Source organism: Phytophthora infestans, genomic scaffold, assembly GCF_000142945.1.
Source record: "Phytophthora infestans T30-4 supercont1.17 genomic scaffold, whole genome shotgun sequence".
Classification (NCBI taxonomy): domain Eukaryota; phylum Oomycota; class Peronosporomycetes; order Peronosporales; family Peronosporaceae; genus Phytophthora; species Phytophthora infestans.
Window position 1 is genome coordinate 1693655 of NW_003303742.1, and position 19435 is coordinate 1713089.

Here is a 19435-nt window from a genome sequence, read left to right on the forward strand (position 1 = left end):
CCCCTTTTTTCTCCCCCTCATCCCTTTGAAGTGACTTCAAAGAAGTGTTTCCCATATGTGTCTATACATGCCGGAAAGCCATCAGGGCCTGACAGCATCGCCTGGGTCTTGGAGAAAGCCTTTTCAATAGCCCCACGGCCATTACGAAGCATCTCTTCAAACGCTCGTTCCTCGTTGGCAACTATCGCTCGCATTTGCTGGAGCCCTGCAGCCTCAGACCATCCTGGCACTGCAATCGAAGCTAGAATGCCGTCTGAACCACTTCGAACGCCAAGTTGCTGAGCATGGCGGATGGCTCGCCGGATGATACGACGAAGAACGTAGCCGCGGCCTATGTTGGACGGGAAAACACCGTCCTGTAACAATGCGTAGGTCGCACGAAGGTGGTCACTGACGATGCGGAGAGTTTTGGATCTCTTTACCAGTCCCGAAAAGATTCTTACGGGGATCAAGTTCTTCTTGTAGAGCGCTAGTGAAAGATTGACGTAAGGTTGACGACCGGTTGGCGTCCAGTACAGTAGCTACCTCAGTTAAAAGAGGTACGAAGACGTCTGTGTGGTAGTTAGAAGGGACTCCTTGCAGAACAGAAGCCACGCGCTCAAGACCCATACCGGTGTCGACTGAGCAGTTGGGAAGTGCGTGTAGTTCGCTGTCTCCTTCGTTACGGAAGAATTGCATGAAGACGAGGTTCCACAGCTCCAAGAAGCGCTCGTCGGGGTCAGCGATGTGGTCTCCTAAGTCCCAGAACACTTCCGAGCACGGGCCACAAGGACCTGAGTCGCCCATGGCCCAGAAATTATCGTGTTCGTCCAGCTCCTGAATTTTGTGGTCGGGTAGTCCAGCGATCTGCTTCCACAGACGACGAGCCTCTTGATCGCTCTTAAGTACCGTAACGTGTAGTCTGTCAATAGGAAGCTCTAATTCCTGGGTGAGGAATCGCCAGCACATTGTAATTGCCTGTTTCTTGAAGTAGTCGCCGAAGCTAAAATTGCCCAGCATTTCGAACATGGTATGGTGGCGACGTGTAAGTCCCACCTGGTCCAAATCGTTGTGCTTACCACCAGCACGTACACAGCGTTGTGCTGAAGTAGCTCTGGAGTATCCGCGTGCCTTTGCTCCACCATCAATACCCAGGAACGCCTGTTTGAATGGCACCATGCCGGCGTTCACAAACAGCAGAGACTGGTCACCTCCGGGCGGCACTAGTGACGCGCTGGGCACGATGCGGTGGCCTTGACTCTCGAAGAACTGTAGGAAGCGGCTGCGCAGCTCTGTGGACGGCAGCGAGTGCACGTTGCGGACCGCGGAGCTCCGCCGGACGCCCGCACTCCCGCGAAGACGCAGCATCCGTCTCGTCCTCACGATTTATTTTTTTGACTCGCATAAAAGTTAAGTTCTATAATTAAGTCAATTCGATAGGATTGCTGATCAATCACCGTTTTTATTTGGACGACCTTAGCGTCCAGGTTTCCCAGATTGAAAAAATACTCAGAAATCTGATTCTCCATGGATAGTCCAGCTAGGGAGCCAGGTTTCGCCCAGGTTTCCTTTTAGAGAACGGAATCAGACTTGGTAATTTACATTCGGGAACTTAAATGACCAAATCAGGTATTTTCCAGGTATAAAACCTGGGATACTCATGTGTGCACGACTTAGGCTAAAGTGGAAATGATCGTAGGCAGTCGACGTCGGAACTCACCGCAACCAATCGTTTTCTTCACCGTTTACCCAGGTATTTTACAGGTTTTAAAACCTGGGCAAATCATGTGTGCGCTACTTAGAAAAATTCTAGAGTGATGGCCGCTGCGGTGTGTCGGCGTTCACGCTCATGGTGGCGTACCACGAATGTACCATTATCGACTTCTGCCACATACAGTCATTGTCCAGGTTTTGCCCAAGAATTGACCATGTATTAAAATCGTTAGTGTTTACATGCATGTTGCACTGACGGATATGCACGAATAACTAGCGCGGCCTCAACTTCATGACTGCGTGCAGCATCTCCCACCTCAGCTTCGTAATACCAGCTGGGGACACATCGCTGGGGGATTCGCTGCTCACGCAAGTCCAGAAAAACCGGCACACAAACACACCGCAACTGTCACTGTCCGTTTGCACCGGCTCGGTTACTTCCAAAGCTTTGTAGGAATCGTCACGTAGAGGCCCAGTACGGATTTCTTCAGCCATCTTCTCCAACCGTTTCTTGTTTCTCTTACCGCCCATGCTGTCGTACATCTTGACAACCTTGGTGTCTCGGTCAACCACGAGGCATCCCCAATGCGTGCCACCAAAATTGATAGGAAGAAGCACGAATTGGTGCGAGGCAACACTTTCACCAACTTTGTCGAGCGTGCTTGTAGAGATACGACTTTTGGTGGCCTTTGGTTGGGTTCCATTCTTGGCATCTTTGGCTTTTTGGGGGGGCGGAATGACGACTGTACAATTGTTCTTGTACCGTGCGAGACAAACCGCAAAAGCACGCATGGCATTATCGTTTAGCCAAGCGGAATCTCGAAAGCAAAAGAGATTGGTGTACGTCAGGTCGAATCCGAACCCAACCAGCGGTGTATACGGCCAACACTCCAGTATCTTTCCCATTATAATACCCGCTGAAGCGGAGTCACTGACCGCGAGTTTAACAGTACTATTCAACCAGGTACAGCAAAGAACAGCATTGCGACAAGTATCTTGTAGCCCCCACAAGGATTTCATAGCTTCCAGCTGCTCTCTGGTGAGCTGACCAGCTTTTTCAATTGACACCACGTAACTCTCAATGCTGCCCATTCGTTCACCGTCACTGTCCAACTCAATTTCTTCATCTAGCGCCAATCCGCCCCTCAACTTATCCGACGCATCATCAACAAGCGATTCGACTAGCCGGAATCGCACTCGATCTGGCACGTAATCTCCGTCGACGCGCCACTGAATTGACCTTCCCTCACCATTCTTGTTGACTGGAAAGGTAGTAAGGAAAGACCCAACTTCGCGAACTCCAGGCATGATCATCCATAGAGTAGACACCACATCGCAGACGTCGTTATCTCTTAAAAGAGCGCGTAGTTTCATCCCGTTATTGTACTCTTTTAGTCACAGGTAACATCACGAGGCTCCAGCTGGCGGTCGGACGCCATGATGAGCTGCTCTAGTACTCGCCAATACGTTTCTTGGCTTTTCGAATTGACGAGTACGTAGAGTAGTGGCACGTATACGTCGACACTAGGATCGTAGACCATAGCAATCAGGCACTGCGAGAAACCTTTTGGTACCACCGAAAAGGTACCATCAATAAAAAGGGTCAGCTGAGGGTACCGTAGAATCCGCAGTAAGTCCGGATGCCCAAAGCAGAGCATACGCTGTATGCCGGCGGTGGTGGGGCGAGCCATGCTGAATTGTAGGAACGGGCGCGGGTCTGAGTCGCTAATGCTTCGCACCGGTGCAGCCTCGATTGCACGGAAAATGTCGCCACCGGTGGCACCTTGGCGTACGTTTTTGATGATCGTAACACCACTCGGACGCGCAATACCGTAGATAGTTGACGGGTGATGCTTGGTACGGAAACTATCAAAGACGCGCTGCCACAGAACACCAGGTGCAACAGCGAAGTCTTTAATGGCGCGATCTTGCAGCTCCAAAGACATGTCGTGGCGTACGTCTGCGACTTCTTCTAAAATTTCTTGGTCGCAGCGGTGAATATTTTTTCGATGATAGTGCCCCCCTTCTTGACTACAAGACGTGCTGGACACCCAGTCCGGAACTTCACGCAGCTGAAATAGGTTGTTCCTGTCTCCGGGACGGTGCGCTTCTTGCAGAAGCGGTAGTTCTTGTGCTCCATGGACAAAGTTGTCAAGTGACAATAAAAATTAAAACAGCTATGTGTTTCTGCATGATTGGTTCCCGTTAACTTTTAAATACCTCAATCCCAAGTTTGACTCAAAATAGGTTTTATGATATGTCCTAAATTTCCGACTAAAATACCGGTTTTTAATTTTGGACAGCATAAGGATTGCAATATTTTCCCGGATTTAGAACCTTTTTAGGATACATTTTGCAATCTATGCCAGTAATTTACGACGTATTTTAGGATTTTGTAGGACAGTTAGGACAGGATTAGTACAGAAAATTCGACACCGACAACAACCGCAAGGTTTTCAACTGGAAGGTATCAATTTGGAGATCGAACGTGGGGATCTAGTGATGGTGGTCGGTAGAGTTGCAGCTGGTAAGTCCAGTCTCGTCAACGCCATTCTAGGAGAAATGCCACGAATCTCTGGTGTACTCGAGGTCGAAGGGCGAGTAGCTTGTGTCAGTCAAGACACCTGGATCCGCAACGCAACTCTGCGTGACAACATTCTCTTCGAACAAGAATACGACTCTGAACGCTATGCACAGGTCCTGGAGGCATCACAGCTGTCAATGGACTTGAGCGCTCTACCCAACGTAGACGCGACGGAGATTGGTGAGCGTGGCATCAACTTGAGTGGTGGTCAGAAGGCTCAAGTGGCTATCGCTCGTGCGATGTACCGGGCAGGGACGGACGTATTGATTCTGGATGATCCGTTGAGTGCTGTGGACCCGCACGTAGCTCACGCGATTTTCAACAAATGTATCGTCGGTATGGCACGTGACCAGACTCGGTTGTTGGTGCTGAATAGCCACTACGACTTGTTACCGAAAGCTGATCATGTTGTGGTGATGCGTGATGGTGTGGTGGCTTATCAGGGCCCCTATCACGATGTTTTGGTGCAGTTCCCGCAGCTTACAATGGACTTGGTTAGTATCAGCGTCGATAGCAATAACAAGGAGCTGGCCAGCGCCCCAGAATGCATCAAGACACTGTCGCCAAGCGAAGATAAGCCCGTAGAAAGCAACCCACAGAACCAACTGTGGCTACGAGATAGAGCGTGACGACGAAAATAATGAGAACTGACAGCAAGTCAAGCCGAGTGGCTAACCAGCGACTGGCAGCCCAGTACGTGAAGTACATGTTTGAGTTGGCATCAACTACACGTCGGTTCAACTCGATGAAGTTGTCTCTCATGCAGAAGGCGCGAATCGTAGCGAGACCGGATAAAGTCTCGCTAAAGAGATTGTACACGGGCGTTCGGGTGACGCCTTCCAGTCGCTTGATCTCACTCGATGTCTTCTTGAAGTACTGTCCGATGAAAAGAAACATAGCGAAGATCGGGATGTACGTCAAGGCAATCCAGTACGAAGCCAATGCCGAGACGGCGAGCGCTCCGAAGGCCAAAGACACATTCTGGAGCAGTAGTTGGTACTCTTGGGGAAGCATAGTATCCATTTGATCCAAGTCGTTCGAGAAGCGGTTCAGGATCTGACCCATTGGAGTCACGTCAAAGTATTGCGTCACTGGAGCCTTCAAAACGCGTCGGAACAGCTCGTCGTGCATATTTTGCGACGAGCGAACACACGACTCGATAATCGTCAGCGCTCGGCCGAAGGAGAGCACAGAACAGAGTGCGAGAAACCCGAGATACCACATGCCGAATGTAGTATTTGAGTACGTTGGGTCCACACCCCGGCGTGGCATGTTTCGCGCCCAATGACCAGGCCACCAGTCGACAACCGTGCGTGCTGCTTGACCTGCAATGTAAGCGACGACGATGACGACGATGACGACGATACCGTTAAACCCCGTCTCGTCGAAGTACGTCTTGTACACGCGGCCACTCACTTTGCCCTTCACACGATCCTCAGCACGGATAAGCCGCCCAGACGCCTTTTTGTCCTTCTCATCGGTCTCTAGACTTGCGACTGGACTCGTTAACGTCTGGACTCTCGCTCACATATTCGCTGATGTTGACATCGATGGTGCAGTGGGTCATGCGCTCGGTGGATCGAACCGACAACGCAATGACACGTGTGGAGCGCCTATTGTTCTTTCGTCAGATTGAGGGCGAGACTGACACGGGCAAAACGATTGAAGAGCTGCTCACGGACGAGAAACAGGTGACAGGAGCAGCCCCTCGGTCGTGGCCGTCACGCGGTTCGATTCGATTCGACCAGCTGTGTCTTCGGTACCGACCTGAACTCCCGCTTGTCCTTAAAGGTGTTGACATGGACGTCGCTGCCGGTGAGAAGGTCGGTATCTGTGGACGTACCGGTGCTGGGAAGTCTTCACTTATGGTCGCGTTGTTCCGTATCTGCGACTTCGACAGCGGACGTGTGTTCATCGACGACGTTGATATCGCTACTATCAACCTGCGTGAACTTCGACGAAGCCTCGCTATCATTCCTCAGGACCCTGTGCTCTTCAGTGGACCGCTTCGTGAAAACCTCGACCCATTCCACGAATACTCGGACGAGCGTATCTGGAACGTACTCAAGCAGGTTCACATGGCTGACAGTCTGCGTCGCTGGGGTGCGGGTCTGGACTTTGAGGTGGCTGAAGGTGGAGACAACCTGTCGGTGGGTCAACGTCAACTCATCTGTATCGGTCGTGCACTGCTCAAGGACAGTAAAGTGGTGGTGCTGGACGAGGCCACAGCCAATGTGGATACAGTCACGGACGCACTCATCCAGACGACCATCAAGGAGACCTTTGAGGACAAGACGGTGCTGATCATCGCACACCGAATCAACACGATCATGCACTGCGACAAGATCGCCGTGATGGACGCAGGTCGCGTGGTGGAGTTTGATTCTCCGTCGTTTTTGTTGGCTCAGCCTCACTCAGTGTTTGCAGCGTTGGCAAAGAAATCTGGCACAGCTTAAATAAAGCTACGTCCAGCTGTCGCAATTTAGTAGCCTTAAAAGCGGCTTCTTATGCGCTAATTAAAAAAAGGACGACCTTAGCGTCCAGGTTTCCCAGATTGAAAAAATACTCAGAAATCTGATTCTCCATGGATAGTCCAGCTAGGGAGCCAGGTTTCGCCCAGGTTTCCTTTTAGAGAACGGAATCAGACTTGGTAATTTACATTCGGGAACTTAAATGACCAAATCAGGTATTTTCCAGGTTTAAAACCTGGGATACTCATGTGTGCACGACTTAGGCTAAAGTGGAAATGATCGTAGGCAGTCGACGTCGGAACTCACCGCAACCAATCGTTTTCTTCACCGTTTACCCAGGTATTTTACAGGTTTTAAAACCTGGGCAAATCATGTGTGCGCTACTTAGAAAAATTCTAGAGTGATGGCCGCTGCGGTGTGTCGGCGTTCACGCTCATGGTGGCGTACCACGAATGTACCATTATCGACTTCTGCCACATACAGTCATTGTCCAGGTTTTGCCCAAGAATTGACCATGTATTAAAATCGTTAGTGTTTACATGCATGCACTGACGGATATGCACGAATAACTAGCGCGGCCTCAACTTCATGACTGCGTGCAGCATCTCCCACCTCAGCTTCGTAATACCAGCTGGGGACACATCGCTGGGGGATTCGCTGCTCACGCAAGTTCAGAAAAACCGGCACACAAACACACCGCAACTGTCACTGTCCGTTTGCACCGGCTCGGTTACTTCCAAAGCTTTGTAGGAATCGTCACGTAGAGGCCCAGTACGGATTTCTTCAGCCATCTTCTCCAACCGTTTCTTGTTTCTCTTACCGCCCATGCTGTCGTACATCTTGACAACCTTGGTGTCTCGGTCAACCACGAGGCATCCCCAATGCGTGCCACCAAAATTGATAGGAAGAAGCACGAATTGGTGCGAGGCAACACTTTCACCAACTTTGTCGAGCGTGCTTGTAGAGATACGACTTTTGGTGGCCTTTGGTTGGGTTCCATTCTTGGCATCTTTGGCTTTTTGGGGGGGCGGAATGACGACTGTACAATTGTTCTTGTACCGTGCGAGACAAACCGCAAAAGCACGCATGGCATTATCGTTTAGCCAAGCGGAATCTCGAAAGCAAAAGAGATTGGTGTACGTCAGGTCGAATCCGAACCCAACCAGCGGTGTATACGGCCAACACTCCAGTATCTTTTCCATTATAATACCCGCTGAAGCGGAGTCACTGACCGCGGGTTTAACAGTACTATTCAACCAGGTACAGCAAAGAACAGCATTGCGACAAGTATCTTGTAGCCCCCACAAGGATTTCATAGCTTCCAGTTGCTCTCTGGTGAGCTGACCAGCTTTTTCAATTGACACCACGTAACTCTCAATGCTGCCCATTCGTTCACCGTCACTGTCCAACTCAATTTCTTCATCTAGCGCCAATCCGCCCCTCAACTTATCCGACGCATCATCAACAAGCGATTCGACTAGCCGGAATCGCACTCGATCTGGCACGTAATCTCCGTCGACGCGCCACTGAATTGACCTTCCCTCACCATTCTTGTTGACTGGAAAGGTAGTAAGGAAAGACCCAACTTCGCGAACTCCAGGCATGATCATCCATAGAGTAGACACCACATCGCAGACGTCGTTATCTCTTAAAAGAGCGCGTAGTTTCATCCCGTTATTGTACTCTTTTAGTGCTAACGCCGCCTTCACTTTCATCGCCGAACGATTCAAATGAGGTCGCCCGGCCCTTCTGACCTTACCATTCAGCTTGATTTTTGGTGGTTGGGCTGCGGTCGTAGACATCTCTGCTGCTTGAGTCGCAGGACCAGCCACCTGAGTGGGCGGTACGTCGTCGGAATCATCCTTGGTAGCCGCATTCGCATCGCTAGCCTCAGTATCTTGCTGTTGTTCAGAATCCACCCCTGCTCCACTTTCACCTGCTCCTCCATCCGAGTTGTCATCATCATGTCTGTTGTCACCGTCTCGATTGGGGGCAGAATGCTCTGCCGTGGATTGTCCATTCCTCATGTTGTACCACCATTGATCCAACTGCGACATCGCACTAGCGAAGGCATCGTCTTCGAACCTCGCAAGCTCACCACTGATGCGACTAAGTGCCTGCTGAGCACGTCTGTATTTCTCCGCTTCACTCAACCTTCCACCAGCAGATTGTGAATGGGCTTTGTATATCTTAGCCACAAACGGTGCCGCCACCTCTGTCAACTCCTGTTGCGAGAGCCGGCTTTGACCAAACCACCTGCAAAACACATACCTGGTTAATACCTGATGAAAACATGGCCAATACCTGGACGCAAAGTCAACATACCTTGGCGCAATTGTCGAGAACGGGATAATGAATGGGTTGCCACAGCGCTTTCGGTACATCATGGCGTGTCGGCAGGGAAGCTTCATGGTCTGAGCAAACTCACAGTCGCACAAGTAACCCTCTTTCTCGATAAGATACTCACGTTTACCACCGCTGACAGTGACAGTAGTGCCATTGTCGGTAAACGTGTAGTTGTTAGCAACAGCATCATCCGTAGCAACATCGTATTGAGCATTGATCGCTGCCGCCACCCAACGTGTTGTCATTCCCAGCGCTACATTCATTTCTTCTGAGTAGGACACGTCCCGTAAGGTGCCAGGCATCTCGACCTTGGACCGATAGTCTTCCTCTTTGCGTCGCTGGTAGTCCAAAAGCACCTTCAAACTAGCTCTCATTGTAAAGTGGCCTTTGAGATGCCGTTTGAGCTTACCAAATAGGCTCTCCACGCGGTTGTTGGTGTGATTTCCGAAGTGAGGCAGATCAACGCGATACGCCATCACCCACATCTCGCAGCAGTCGTTCCAGTTTTTGTCAAAATACTCCCACAGATCGGTGCAATCATCTCGGCAAGCGAGGCTCTTAAACTCTTCACGGTGCATATGGTAGTCTTCCTCTGTCCTGGAGCAAGTCATGTTGGTGATGGCGTGTTTCATCTGCGCTAAAACATCCTCGTCGTAAGCACCGTATGACTTAGATTTTCTGATCGTCTCATGCAACCACTTGATCACGTGAAAGTGGCAATACAGCACCCGAGCTTCGAAAAGCTTCTTGCGAACCACCTCGACTTCGCGCATGTCCTTGTCGACGATCACAATACGGACGAACCGCCAGTGTTCGTTCGCACGCTTGAAATGATCCAAGCACTTGGCCATATGCCAGTCACCGTTCGTTTCGATTAACGAATACTGGACAGGCTGGCCTTGGCCAAACTGGTCCATACCAACCATCGTAAAAAGCTGGTAGTTGTACCTAATCATACACAAAGTCTGGTCAAAATCTGGTCATACCTGGGGAAAACCTGTCCAATTACTACCATGCAACTTACTGATTGGTTTTGTGCGTACAGTCCATTTGAATCACCTCGGGGAAGTTGTCCAACATCGCACGCATATGCCCACTAGTGAAGGAAAGCACACCGGTATCTCCACGTGCACTTTCGTGCACCGAAGAAACATTTGCCGATGACTCTCTGTTGAAGTCCATAATCATCTCAGCCACGGCATCGTTATCAGACAACTCCACACCTGCGAATGCATCAAGTTAGAGGGGAACAAGACGACAAGACATGTAATCAAACCAAACATTTACCTTGATTACGCAGCCGGCGAAGTAGATTGTGCACATCATCCATGGAGACTCGGTGCTTTGAGTTCTCTCGAATGTAGTTGTACACGCCGGCTTCGGATTCAACCAGCAGCTCAATACCTGGCATCAAAGGTGAGTCCGCCGGAACCTGGCGAATACCTGGATAAGACCTGTAAATGTCTTCGGAGACACGATGATTATGGGCGTACACTTCACGCTTCATCACAACGCCCCATTGACCGTCACTACGCTTGGTAGCTTGAGCCAGCATCTGAAACGGACAATCGGTAGTACTCAGCTTGTGTGACGTCCGCTTTCCCGTTGATCTGTCACGTTCGGACCACCCATGCGTACAGATAAACTTGCGCTGATAAGGTTCCATCTCTGCAGGGACGAGAGGCAACTCTGAGTCAGGAAGCCCTTGGTACCTCACTTGGCGCCGAAGATCAGCATTCCTGCGGGCTACATTGATCACCTCTTTCACCACGATTTTTTGGCGCGTCGCCTCCATGTATTCCTTGAGAGACCGCTCCAGCGAGGCCCACGAATCATGATGCGCCTTAAATACAGGGACCTGAACCAGCTCTTCTTCTTCGACATCGGAGACGGTTCTTTTCTTTCCTTGACGACGCTTTCTCGTTGGTTCCGTCTCCACTTCATCTTCTTCCACTTCACCCTCTTCCCCTTCGCCCGAAGCGATCTTTTCCTCCTCTGCATCCTCTTCATCTTCCACCGAATCGTCCTCTTCATCGACCGTAATCTTTTCTTTGCTTCACTCGACGTGTCCACACCTCCCTGCCCTTCCTCGCCATCTCCTCCTTCATCTGCGACGTCTTCTGTTGCCTCCTCCACTCGCTCTTGAGCATTGCTGTCCTCTGCTACTTCAGTTGGACTAGGGCGAGATGTCTCCATACTTTCTCTGGCGTGTGCTCTCTCTGAGCGCGTACGCGCCGCACGCAAGAGAGCGAGGTTAGCCTGACGAGCTTCCTCGGCCACACGCTCTTGCTCTGCCATCTTCGCCTTGATCTGGGCAGTCTTGTTCGTGCGTGCCATCCTCGGGGCGTGGGGGGGGCTGCCACGTGTCTCCCTAACTGGTGGCTAGGAATCAAAAGAAGAAAATGAGAGTAATTTAAACCGTTAAAACTCTACCTGGACAATACCTGCCGGTATACCTGGACAATACCTGAGTGATAAAACCTGGACAAGAGGGGTGCCGTTAAAAAAAAACGAAGCGAATGAGTAATACTGTACCAGGTTTTAAAAACAAATTGAAACTTCGACGTGCAATTACTACACGTACTTTGTAGAAGTATTTCATTATGCGTAATCTACATGTAGTTCTACTGACTACAGTGATATTTTTCATAAAAAATATTGGGCCGTATGTGAATTATCTCAGACTAAAAGTTTCCTTCGAAGTCCATTTCTCGTGTGGCCTATTTCGTCTTAATGTAGTAGAAGATCTTGTACTCGCGATATACTCCTGCGTTCGGGTCAGTTGTCCACTTCGCCTTGTCCAAGTTGAGTCTTTTGAAGACAGTTGCCGGCTCAATGCCTTCTGCGAGCCACTTTTTAAATTGCGCCAGCTGTAGCTCTTTTCCCATGCGTCCCGAGAACTGCACGTTTCGTGCTGCCTCAAAGGCCTTCGCCAGCGGGATATCGTCGTAGACTGTCGACAATTTCTTCATCATATCTGCTTGCCGGTCTGGGTTGTAGCGGTTCATCCGAGTAAAGAAGTAGAACCACACACTCAAAACGTTGTTGGCCATGACTTTGTCCACTCCTCCCTCACCAACCTTCAGCATTTGGAAAACAATGTCTGGCGATAACCCATTTTGGGCCCAGCCATTCAATTGTAACTCCTGCAACCTGTTACCAATTCCCCTAGTTTTCGGATTCTTTCGCCCCGCTTCGATCATTTTTGCTGTCGCTTCATCCCCGTATGTCTTTGTGAGCATCCCTAGCATCGTCACCATTTTCTTCGGGTTTTCCTTGTTGTACAGCACCATAAAGACACTCCACGTCCTTAAGTTGCGGCTGGCCAAGAGGTTTTTCGTCCCGGTATCGAGCTTTAGCAGTTTGAAGATGTCTTCAGGTGTCTTTTTCTCCTTCAGCCAAGCGCTAAGCTGTTTCCCCTCCTGGAACGAGAGCTTGATCTTTAGGATAAACGCTTTAATCCAATCCACGACCTTCGACACCTTCGACAAGCCAGGGATCGCGAACGCCCTCTCTTCATATTCGCCCTTTTCCGCTGCATTATTAATAGTCCTCAGCAACCTCCTCTCAGACGAAGTCGAGAAGCCGGATGCGATGTGCTGTGAGTCAGTTGCTGCACTTGTTGCGACGAGAGATACAAGAACCAGCAGTAATGATACCGTACAACAGAAACGCATGCCTGCTCTATTGTCTCTCCTTGCGTGTTTCAGCACTGGGGGATAAATGGCTTATTCGCGAATGGACGTCGCTGTCTTCCAGTCCTCAACTTGAGGGTAAAGAGAGCCGTACACCTGGACGCGAAAAAAAATGGGCGCTCGCGATTTCCTAAGCTTTTTTTGCAAACTGCAAATTATCGGATTCCCTCGATCGGACTAAGCCCAAAATCTGATTTATCCTACTGTAGCAGCATTAAAATAATCAATGTCTGTAAAACAAAACAAAAAATAAAAAAATTGGAGGCTTTGCAATTGCAAAACTATAGTGATCAAACTCTGACAAGATTAGTTTAATACACGTATGGATTGTTATAATACCCCGAGTTATTTCAAGGGAGCGAGTAAAATATATCAAGAAGGGGTTAAAAATAATGCACGCATTATGCAACGTGAATCACATGTCAGTGCTCTCATCTTGAGATTAGGAAACCTGCCGATTTGAAACTTCTCTTCTTGACCAATCAGAGTGGCTGAGATCAGTGACCATGGTTTAAAGATGGATGATCTTTTTGGGTCTGTTAAAAAACTGCTTCCACAGTACTTTTCACTGAAGCGGTAGTGCCATCTACGCGAGCGATGTTACTGTACATACAGTTGACGTTGCCGCGGCTATCGTGAACAGCGTCTATTTTATGTATTATGGTACCGGTAGTTGAACAAGAGAGTTCGATTAGTTGTGTTGTGGTCCACAACTTGTGGGGGATGATTGTCGTCGTCGGTGCCCAGTCGGCAAAGCGTTCGGGTAATAAAGTTTTTGTTTGAAACAATTATCGCGGTGAAGAGTCTCGTCACCTGTACCCGTACGGCACTGCTTAGCTGAAAACTTTAAATTCGGTGTCTCCGATGGTCATCGTGTCACCCTTGTCTACGATGTTAAATATCTTGTTTCCGATGGAGATCGTGCCCGACTCATTGAACGATCCGGCGTTGACATTGTCAGAGCTTGAGCTCTGCGAATGCATGGTGCACGGCGTAGACGCTTGGTTAGTGCTTGGTCTCAAATGACGGGAGGCGGTTGCTGCGCCAACGCACATGACTGCAAAGACCATCATAATACTGGCGAAGAACCTGGTCATAGTGGAGTCGCTTTTGATTTGTGCAGTACTTGTGGTGCTTGATCGTTTTTGGATAATGAATACCGAGGCAGGGATACCGGCAACTTCAATGCCTTGGTTTCCCTTGGTTCCAAAAGAATTGCCCATGTCAGCCTAATGACATACGGCTTGCCCCCAGTTCTAAAAGAACCGCCGTGTCACCTTTATTTTCTACAGTTTCAAGAATTCGAATGTCAGTTTGGATTCTCACCTCGCTCGAACACTCTCCAGTTATGCATCGCTACACGCCAAGGACGATACAGTATCAATTGTTGCTCTCGTGTGGCGTAGCACTGTAGTAGTAGTCTAGAAAATAGTAGCGAGACATGTATTACTGCATCGAAGGATTTTAAAATAATATTTGGTCTATTTTATCCGGCGCCTAGATTTCCTTATCCGGCGCTAGCAATCCAAAAACAGTCTGATGGAGCTGCTTCGGCGCGTGGGCTTCTTCTGCGCGCTCTGGACGTTGCAATGTTGTGCTTCCGTACTGGGTGCCATTTCACGTGACGCTATCTTCCTACGGTACTATGCGGCTTCGAGCGTGGCTGCTCTCACTCTGACGCTGTCTTTGAGCACCGCCTACGCATTGACACTGGCCACGCAGCTGGTTGACAAGCTAGCAGCTCGTGCTGTTCGTCCTGGCATACTATACGCCATCAGTCCTTTGGTGCTAGGCTGTGGCCTTCTTGTCCTAACGCTCCTTTCCCTAGTCGCACCCGTACTGGCTCGAGCGACCTCCGTCCTCCTCTACTTGTGGCTGGAAGTGCAGACCCAATGGTTGACCCAGCAGTTCTGGGATTTATGTGCCAAGGGCTTCGACGTGGCCCAATCCAAGAAGTTTTTCGGGATGATCACGTTCGGATCAACTTTTGGCAGTTTATCGGCGAGTTTCGTAGTGCTACCAGTAGTCCAGAGTCGGCAACTACCGACAGAATTCAACTTGCTGGTTTCTTCCGGAATGCTATTTTTCATCGCAGGAGTGTTGTTCGTATCGGCGGAACATTTCACGTCTGCAAATATTGCTCCGTCTGGGAAGAAAACTAAAAATCAGAAACCTGGGGATCCAAGAACGGACACGTCGTCGTCCACTGTGATTATTCGAGATATTCAGGCCAGAACGTACTTGAAACATATTTGCTTTTTCGACATGTTGGCCACGGTGATGCGCGTATTGGTGGATAATACGACGTTATCGGTGGTATCGCTACAGCCGGAAGAAGAGGTGAAGGCCTCGCTGTCGATGATCAACGGATTGCAGAGCTTCCTCATGATCCCGATGCAGTTACTGTCGGGGCCCTTCTTCACCCACTTTGGCGTCATGTACGGTATCGCGATGCTCCCGGTGACGATTTTTCTGTTTGGAGCATCGACCTACATTTCAACGGTGAGTGTTGGTCCTACTTTGAAGGAAGCTTTAATTTTTTTTAATGTTAATTATATGCCAAATAGTCTGCGTACTCGTTGATTTTCACGCGGGCACTGTACAACGCCGTCTCCCAAGCGATTTTCAACCCGGCTAGACAATTACTGTGGCTGCCTTTCAATGAGAGCGAGCGAGGTCGCTTCCAGAACTTTGTATGCGGACCGTTCCGCTCGCTGTCCCGGATTTTCGGCGCAGTGTTGTCGATGTTTCTGACTGCAAGTTTGGTCGTTCAATTCATTGGAGCGTCTTCTTCAAGGTGAGGAATTGCTACAACATTTACTTTTTTTAATTTATTGATGTATCATATTCATTATTGTGTCGTTTGTATTAGTATTATAATGATCGCGACGTCGGTAGCCTGGTTTGTGGACGCCCTCGCAGCCAGAAAATCGTACGCTTCCGAGTTCTACGCCTCGTTGCGACAAGGCTACTTGGATTTGACCTCACCACTGGTCGACTTTACACCGGATCAGGTAAGACTTGCAAAACAGGATTATTTTTTTATTTATTCTTTTGCACTGAATACGAATACTGTGACGTTAATGCAGATCGTGTTAGTGAAGGAGACGCTGGTGAATGGTGAGCAAACGCAAGCCAACTTCGTCTTGAGCTCGCTGTCCCACGAACACATCGGTCTCTTCTCCCAGGTTGGTTACTATCTGCAGCTCCTAGTAGCATCTTCAATGTATCATACACGTGGTGTTTGCAGGAACTGCGAGCGTTGTTCTACAAGACAAGCAGAGACGCTGTGCCTCTTACGCCGATGCACACGAAACTGCGCTTGTTGAATCTCCACACGGCAGCCAAGCGAGACTTCGTGCTCCATGCACAAGAGTCGTATCTACTCCCTGACGCCAGCACGTTCCCCACTGGGATTTTCAACACGATGGATCTGATGATGCTCGTCAAGGACAAATCGGTTGCAGTGCCACGTCAGCTTCGAGTCGCGGCGATTCTGGCGTGTGGATACGAAAAGTTTAACATGTACGCGGACCAGTGCTCCGAGATGCTTCACAAGCTGCTGCGTGGTGAAGAGGAAGACAAATCCGTCGTGGTATGCGCTGCAGTGGCTTTGCTGCGTCTATCGGACTGGATGGATGAAGAAGCGAACGTCATTCTCCAGCGATTACTGCACGAAGAGAAGGTAATGCGATGGAACGATTGAATATCTCTATGAAGCTTACGTCTTTAACGGTGTCTTTTTAGGTGCTGGAAGCGCGCGTGGTGGGCTTGAAAATTGTAGGCAAGGAGCTACCAGAGCTGCTGGGCGATGGCTTTCTGGTGTATCTACTTCACCACTCTTCGACTCAGATCGTCCAGGCAGCAGTTGAGTGCTGTTCCAACAGCTCTCGCAACTCTCGAATGCTTATTCCAGCTCTGATGAAACATCTCGCCAACTCCTTGATACGATCTCAGATTGTCACGGCACTGAAAGGGTTTGAACCGGCTGCGTTGTGGGGACCACTTTGCCAATACACGGAAGAGATCCTACGACTTCCCACTCAAGCACTGAGCAATTACGCACTAACTTCGGACCGGATCCACAACAAGAGAGAGGGATTGGCAGGTGCACTTAAAGTGCTGGACCTTGGTGGCTTTCCGCTTGAAGATAAACTGGATTTTCTACTGCACTTGATGGAGACGTTACTAGTGACGTCAAAGGCACCGGACGATGGGGTTGATAAGGTCAGCACGGACGTTTTACATCATCTTTTTGGGAAAGATGTGGTCATGGAGGAATTGATTGTGGACGCGCTGCTATCGCTGGTAAGTGCGCGACCTAGAAGAATGAGTCTTCTGTCCAGCGTTCTTAGTGTTTGGGACTGTTTTGTTTCTTCCTCTGTAGATCGCATCAACGGACGAAAAGACGATGAACTCGTTTTCACAGTTGATGGACCCTATCCATCACGCGCTGAGTATCAAGATCCGTGAAGCCCATGAAATGCGTCACGTTCTGGAACTGTTTTTCCAGATCTGTCCTCGTACAGCTACAAACATTGAGGAAACCTCTCCTCTCTTGCTACAACATGTCGAACACAGCTTGAAAGAAACGCTTCGGCTGCTGCTGAAGCTACTTTCAACGGGATTCCCTAAGGAATTCGATGTCGCGGTGATTCTGGAAGGTTTGCAGTCAGATCTGGGACAAGTGCACTCCGCCATTCAGGTATCGCTTGAAATCCCGCTAGTATCAGCTTAAACCGCGGTGGCTAACGGAGTTTCCTTTGTTTCCTAGGAGGTGCTGGAGAATCTACTTCCCTCGTCCTACAAAGGACTGGTGCTGCCACTACTATTTCCGAAATTGTCGACTACAAAAGCGGCGTCAAAGGTTCGGGAAATTCGTGATCATAACTGGGCGTAAACGAGGCTGATACTCCGCTGTCTTTCAGATGGCAAAGGACGTCGAAGAGTTATTTGGTGGAAAAGATGGCGTCGACAATTTGCTGGATGTGATGAAGCACCAGGACACAGAGCTGGAGCTGTCAGCTCTTGCTCTCCACTATTTCCTCCACATCGCTGGGAACCATGCAGAACACCTGACCGATGCAGCGAAACTGAATTTCCAGGATGAGATCATTCCGAACTTGCTCAGCCACGAGCTGACCAAGGAACTCCTGATTGAAACGTATCACGGGTATGCAAGCTTCGTTTCCTTTTTGATGTCTGCGGCACTCATCTGTGCCTGCTTCACCGTTGTAGCAGCCCCGAAGTGCTTCCGTACGAGTCCGTTGCTAATCTCAAGGATTGCGAACCCCCGTTGCTTTCACGAATCGCGGTGCGTATCAGGTTTTTACCCAACGTCTTGGTCGTTTACTGACACGTGTGTTTGCAGGTCGCAAACTGCCTTCGTGTATCGTCATTGTTCGAGAATGTGTGCGCAATTAGCATCTTGCGGGTGATATCGCACCATTTCTTGCCGATAACTGTGACGCGTGGACAAACCTTCGCAGTTGAAGGCGATATCGGTAAACTAGTTGTAAAATGCTGTCACTTTCCGTGCAGGTTTTCTAACTCAGCTATTGCTTTTCCAGCTTCAGCCATGTACGTCGTTGCCACGGGTACGGTCCAGCTCCACAAAGAGCGAAGGATTCTAGCAGTTTTAGGCTTTGGCACGTGTGTTGGACAAGCTGCTTTGCTGCAGCACTCGCTTCATGCTGGAACCCACATCTCGTCGGCAACTGCGCTTGAAGACTGCATTCTCCTCAGTATATCACGAGAGGAGCTTGACGCGCTGATCAAGGAGACGCCACAGGTGTCTAGAGGCGTTCTTAATGCTGTCGCGTCTTCTCTCCAGTTGCTATACTTCGAGGTAAGAGCACAACTATTAAACGCCTCAAGCCTAAACTCTCTGTTTTTTGTGCCAGCCACTTCGCGCTATTGCTCAATCGGGGAGTCTTCCTCGTCGTGATCGCAGAGCGTCTTTGACTGCGGAGACAGCACATTCAGACAGCGAAAAGACCCACCCGATGCTCAAGATAACCGAGTCGCTTACGACTAACATCAAGGCAGCGCTGTCGGTGGATCGAGCGGCGAAATCCTTCCTGTACAACGTCGGTCGATGTCGAACTACTCCTCGCGGAGGCCCTTTATCACTGCCAGGCAGACGCCGAAGCTTAAGCAACTCGCAGCCGACCGGGAGAAGTCCGACGCTCGCGTCAAAGGGGCTGCTTGCGCTTTCAGATCCCGCCGACTATACGACGTTCGAGAAGTCGATTCACCTGAAGGCTTCGCACTTGATGCGGAACCTCGATGACGACAAGGTGTCGCTAGTTGCCCAGCTATCTCGAGTCGTGATGCTTAGTCATGGTGACGTGCTCTACTCCAGTGGTACTACTGTGGAGTGCATCTACGTTATCATCGATGGCACAATGGAGATCACACATCCCCAAGGCGATTCAGACGCGTCGACTGCTTCAACGTCGATCAAACTTCACGGTGGCGACTGCTTTGGAGAAGAGGTACGCTATCTGGAGAATCCATGGTGAGTCTCGAGTTCTAATGCGTTGCTGATGTTGCTTGTTATCCAGTCGTTCGTGCCTAATGCAACAGTTCAAGCGACAGCCACAGCACTTGGTAGATGCACGCTTTTCGAGATCACGACAAAGGAA

At 49.7% G+C, this 19435-nt stretch overlaps 7 protein-coding genes across 7 annotated transcripts; 2 read left to right on the forward strand and 5 right to left on the reverse strand.

Moving 5' to 3' along the window:
* Window positions 1-141: 141 nt before the first annotated feature.
* Window positions 142-1347, reverse strand: PITG_10110 (alanyl-tRNA synthetase; the record flags this gene model as incomplete). The annotated part of the gene is made up of 3 exons (XM_002902592.1): window positions 142-152; window positions 260-416; window positions 517-1347. 3 exons carry the CDS (start codon window positions 1345-1347, stop codon window positions 142-144), a joined length of 999 nt encoding a protein of 332 aa, XP_002902638.1.
* A 618-nt stretch (window positions 1348-1965) lies between these two features.
* On the reverse strand, window positions 1966-3066 carry PITG_10111 (cysteine protease family C48, putative; the record flags this gene model as incomplete). The annotated part of the gene is made up of 3 exons (XM_002902593.1): window positions 1966-2589; window positions 2641-2744; window positions 2799-3066. The coding sequence occupies 3 exons, from the start codon at window positions 3064-3066 to the stop codon at window positions 1966-1968; spliced, it is 996 nt and encodes a 331-aa protein (XP_002902639.1).
* Window positions 3067-4194: 1128 nt separating this feature from the next.
* Window positions 4195-4693, forward strand: PITG_10112 (canalicular multispecific organic anion transporter, putative; the record flags this gene model as incomplete). Its single annotated transcript, XM_002902594.1, has 2 exons — window positions 4195-4608; window positions 4676-4693. 2 exons carry the CDS (start codon window positions 4195-4197, stop codon window positions 4691-4693), a joined length of 432 nt encoding a protein of 143 aa, XP_002902640.1.
* Window positions 4694-4887: 194 nt separating this feature from the next.
* On the reverse strand, window positions 4888-5843 carry PITG_10113 (ATP-binding Cassette (ABC) Superfamily; the record flags this gene model as incomplete). Its single annotated transcript, XM_002902595.1, has 4 exons — window positions 4888-4947; window positions 5003-5132; window positions 5193-5746; window positions 5787-5843. 4 exons carry the CDS (start codon window positions 5841-5843, stop codon window positions 4888-4890), a joined length of 801 nt encoding a protein of 266 aa, XP_002902641.1.
* A 1575-nt stretch (window positions 5844-7418) lies between these two features.
* Window positions 7419-9944, reverse strand: PITG_23319 (uncharacterized protein; the record flags this gene model as incomplete). The annotated part of the gene is made up of 3 exons (XM_002902596.1): window positions 7419-8513; window positions 8580-8715; window positions 8797-9944. The coding sequence occupies 3 exons, from the start codon at window positions 9942-9944 to the stop codon at window positions 7419-7421; spliced, it is 2379 nt and encodes a 792-aa protein (XP_002902642.1).
* A 1869-nt stretch (window positions 9945-11813) lies between these two features.
* On the reverse strand, window positions 11814-12770 carry PITG_10116 (secreted RxLR effector peptide protein, putative; the record flags this gene model as incomplete). Its single annotated transcript, XM_002902597.1, has 1 exon — window positions 11814-12770. One exon carries the CDS (start codon window positions 12768-12770, stop codon window positions 11814-11816), a length of 957 nt encoding a protein of 318 aa, XP_002902643.1.
* Window positions 12771-14327: 1557 nt separating this feature from the next.
* Window positions 14328-19404, forward strand: PITG_10117 (ATP-binding Cassette (ABC) superfamily; the record flags this gene model as incomplete). Its single annotated transcript, XM_002902598.1, has 14 exons — window positions 14328-15290; window positions 15356-15585; window positions 15661-15802; window positions 15878-15976; window positions 16039-16473; window positions 16536-17096; window positions 17176-17493; window positions 17563-17655; window positions 17717-17961; window positions 18027-18102; window positions 18160-18292; window positions 18359-18636; window positions 18692-19308; window positions 19377-19404. 14 exons carry the CDS (start codon window positions 14328-14330, stop codon window positions 19402-19404), a joined length of 4218 nt encoding a protein of 1405 aa, XP_002902644.1.
* Window positions 19405-19435: the final 31 nt, after the last annotated feature.